This window comes from Nicotiana sylvestris, chromosome 7, assembly GCF_000393655.2.
Source record: "Nicotiana sylvestris chromosome 7, ASM39365v2, whole genome shotgun sequence".
Classification (NCBI taxonomy): domain Eukaryota; kingdom Viridiplantae; phylum Streptophyta; class Magnoliopsida; order Solanales; family Solanaceae; genus Nicotiana; species Nicotiana sylvestris.
Genome location: NC_091063.1, coordinates 24,732,535 through 24,736,339, shown reverse-complemented (window position 1 = coordinate 24,736,339; position 3,805 = coordinate 24,732,535). Strand labels below are relative to the sequence as shown.

Below are 3,805 nucleotides of genomic sequence, written 5' to 3'. Positions count from 1 at the left end.
GCACTCAAGTATTCAGGCCACTATAGCCTGAGATGTTAAGATGGGGACTTCTTACCAGTTGGTTGTGTATATAGCTCGGAGGATTGGGGGTTATCGTCAGCGGGGCCGAAAGCAAATGCCGTAGCACAAGTGGTTTCATCATTTTGGAGGGTTCAGTGGTGCTGTGTCTGGGGGAAAAGGTCAGTTTGGGAAGGTCGGCCTAGGCTCACATATCTAACACCGCCGCCTCCTTAGGGTTCTCCAGTGCGACCATATTTTAGCGCCATGCCAAAGTGTTCTTACTGCCCATCAGCTATCCAGGGTTCTTCCTGTGGTATTCAAGCCACCAAGGTCAGACTTTAGGGAGCAGTCCACCGCTCCGAGGGGTTGTTACGAGTGCGGGGATCCTGGTAACATGAAGAGGTTTTGTCCTAGATTTCGGGGCAAGGCAGTACAGTAGGGTCATTAGCCCATGATTACAGCACCAGTCGTCTGGCCACCCAGAGGCAGAGCGCAGGCGGGTAGAGGATTTCCTAGAGGTGGAGGCCAGGTAAGTGTAGGCCAACCAGTTATAGGTCAGTCAGGTGGAGGGCAGCTAGTAGGTGCTCCAGCTAGATTTTATGCTTTTCCAACTAGACCAGATGCAATGGCCTTAGATGTCATGATCACATGTATTATTTCTGTCTGCAGTAGGGACGCTTCAGTATTATTCGATCCAGGGTCTACCTATTCATATGTGTCATCTCTGTTTGCTCATTTCCTGGATGTTCCTCGTGAGTCCTTGGGCACTCTTGTTTTTGTGTCCACTCTTATGGGCGATTAAGTTTTTGTAGATCAGATTTATCGGTCCTGTATGGTCACATTCTATGGTTATGAGACTAGAGTGAATCTTCTGTTGCTTGATATGACCGACTTTGAGGTCATCCTGGGCATGGATTGGTTATTCCTATATCACGTCATCCTTGATTGCCATGCTAAGACTATTACCTTGGCAATGTCAGAGTTGCCTAGATTGGAGTGGAAGGGATTGTGTGTCAGTGCATCTAGCCGGGTTATCTTTTTTCTGAAGGCTCAACATATGATCGAGAAGGGTTGTTTAGCTTATCTAGCTTATGTTCGGGAAACTACTGCAAAGGCTCCAATGATTGATTCAGTGCACGTAGTCTGGGAGTTCTTCGATGTGTTTCCTTCTGATATTCCAGGCATGCCACCAGATCATGATATCGATTTCTATATTGACTTGGCTCCATGTACCCAGCCTATATCTATCCTACTGTATCGCATGGCTCTAAAAGAGTTGAAGGGGTTGAAGGAACAGCTTGAGGAGTTGCTATCAAAGGGGTTCATCAGACCAAGTGTATCACCTTGGGGTGCACCAGTGTTATTTGTGAAGAAGAAAGATGGGGTTGTGCAGACGTGCATTGGTTACCGCTAGTTCAACAAAGTTATCATTAAGAACAAGTACTCATTGTCGCGTATTGATGATATGTTTGACCAGTTGTAGGGTGCCAGGGTGTTCTCTAAGATCGACTTTAAATCGAGGTACCGTCAGTTAAAGATTCTGGATTCGGATGTTCCAAAGACTGCTTTTCGGACTAGATATGACCATTATGAGTTTCTAGTAATGTCCTTCGACTTGACTAATGCCCCAGCGGCGTTTATGCAATGATGAATAGGGTGTTCATGCTATATATTTATTTTTTTGTCATTGTATTCATTGATGAAATATTTATCTACTCGCTCAACATGGAGGAGTATGAGCAACATTTGAGAGTAATGCTTCAGACCTTGCGGGAACAGAAGTTATATGCTAAGTTCTCCAAGTGTGAGTTTTGGCTAGATTCAGTAGCATTCTTGGGGCATGTTGTATCGGGCGAGGGCATTAAGGTGGATCCCAAGAAGATCGAGGCAGTGTAGAGTTGGCCTCGTCCTACCATGGCTACTAAGATCAGGAGTTTCTTGGGGTTAGCAAGTTATTATCGTCGGTTTGTGAAGGGTTTCTCATCTATTGCATCACCTTTGACTAGATAAACTTAGAAGGGTGCTCGGCTCCGATGGTCCGATGATTGTGATGCGACCTTTCAGAAGCTCAAGACCGCATTGACTTCATCACCGGTGTTAGTGTTGCCTTCCGGTTCAGGGATGTATATTGTGTATTACGATGCTTCACGCGTTGTCTTGGGTTGTGTATTGATGTAGGAGGGGCGAGTTATTGCATATGCTTCATGTCAGCTGAAGAACCACCAGAAGAATTACCTTGTACATGATTTAGAGTTGGCCATGATTGTTCATGCTCTTAAGATCTGGAGGCACTATCTTTATGGGGTGTCCTGTGAGGTTTAGAGGGAACTCAAATTGAGGCAGTGCAAGTGGCTTGAGTTACTAAAGGACTATGATATTACTATCCTTTATCATTTGGTAAGGCGAATGTAGTTGCGCATGCCTTCAGCAGAAAGACAGAGAGTATGGGTAGTTTGGCATCCCTTTCAGCAGAGGAGAAGCCATTAGTTTTGGACATTCAGTCCTTGACTAACAGACTTGTAAGGTTAGACATTTTAGAGCCCAGCCAAGTTCTTGCATGCTTAGTTGCCTAGTCTTCACTATTGGAACAGATCAAGGCTCATCAGTCTGATGATTCGCACTTGTTGGTTCTCAGAGAGATGGTACTACAGGGTGGTTCAAAGGAGGCTACTATCGGTAATGATAGTGTTTTGCGAATCCAGAGCCGCCAATATGTTCCTAATGTTGATGGATTGAGGGATAATATTCTAGAGGAGGCTCACAGTTCTCGGTATTCTATTCATCCTGGTGCTACGAAGATGTATCGTGACCTGAGGTAGCATTATTGGTGGAGGTGGATGAAGGAAGACATAGTTGAGTATGTTTCAAGGTGTCTAAATTGCCAACAGGTTAAGTATGAACACAGAGGCCAGGTGACCTACTCTAGCAGATGACTATACCTGAGTGGAAGTGGTAGCACATTACTATGGACTTCGTAGTTGGGTTGTTGTGGACCTTGCAGAAGTTTGATGCAGTTTGGGTTATTGTCGACAGGTTGACCAAGTCTGCACACTTCATTCTGGTTGTGACTATGTATACTTTAGAGAGGTTGGCCCAGATTTATATCTACGAGATAGTTCGGTTGCATAGTGTGCTTGTTTCTATCATATTAGATAGAGGCCCTCAGTTAACTTCATATTTCTAGAGAATAGTATAGAGTGAGTTGGGGACCCATGTAGAGCTTAGCATAGCCTTTTATCCACAGACCGATGGGCAATCGGAGCGGACAATTCTGATCTTGGAGGATATGCTCAGAGCATGTGTGATTGACTTTAGAAGGCAGTGGGATCGATTCTTGCCTTTGGCCGAGTTTGCTTACAACAACGGTTATCAGTACAACATCGAGATGGCTCCATTTGAGGCTTTATATGGCTGGCGATGTCGTTCTCTCGTCTGATGGTTTGAGCTCGGCAAGGCTAAGTTATATGGTACTGAGTTTGGTGAAGGATGCCTTGGAAAAGGTAAAGTTGATTCACGAGCGACTTTCCACAGCACATTCCAGATAGAAGCGTTACCTGGATCATAAGGTGCATCATATATTATTTATGGTAGGTGAGAAGGTACTCTTGAAAATCTCGCCGATGAAGGGGATCATGAGGTTCGGGAAGAAGGTAAAGTTGAGCCCAAGATTTATAGGTCCATTTGAGGTGTTAAGACAAGTTTGGAAGGTTGCTTATAAGTTTGCTTTGCCTCCCAGCCTATTGGGAGTTCATCTGGTTTTCCACGTGTCTATGCTCCAGAGGTATCATGCCGACAGGCCGCATGT

General features: G+C 45.0%; 2 protein-coding genes across 2 annotated transcripts; both read left to right on the top strand.

The window, feature by feature from the left end:
• The first annotated feature begins 832 nt into the window (after window positions 1-832).
• On the top strand, window positions 833-1,414 carry LOC138872863 (uncharacterized). Its single transcript, XM_070151284.1, has one exon. It carries the CDS (start codon window positions 833-835, stop codon window positions 1,412-1,414), a length of 582 nt encoding a protein of 193 aa, XP_070007385.1.
• A 311-nt stretch (window positions 1,415-1,725) lies between these two features.
• LOC138872862 (uncharacterized) lies at window positions 1,726-2,819 on the top strand. Its single transcript, XM_070151283.1, has 4 exons — window positions 1,726-1,866; window positions 2,179-2,316; window positions 2,403-2,519; window positions 2,592-2,819. The coding sequence occupies exons 1-4, from the start codon at window positions 1,726-1,728 to the stop codon at window positions 2,817-2,819; spliced, it is 624 nt and encodes a 207-aa protein (XP_070007384.1).
• Window positions 2,820-3,805: the final 986 nt, after the last annotated feature.

Bases quoted from the DNA above. Each gene is read 5' to 3' on its own strand.
- LOC138872863 (XM_070151284.1), top strand. From the start codon at position 833: ATGGTCACATTCTATGGTTATGAGACTAGAGTGAATCTTCTGTTGCTT.
- LOC138872862 (XM_070151283.1), top strand. From the start codon at position 1,726: ATGGAGGAGTATGAGCAACATTTGAGAGTAATGCTTCAGACCTTGCGG. The intron at 1,867-2,178 runs GTGGATCCCAAG...GTATTGATGTAG, and splicing joins TATCGGGCGAGGGCATTAAG to GAGGGGCGAGTTATTGCATA. The intron at 2,317-2,402 runs GTTTAGAGGGAA...TCATTTGGTAAG, and splicing joins TTTATGGGGTGTCCTGTGAG to GCGAATGTAGTTGCGCATGC.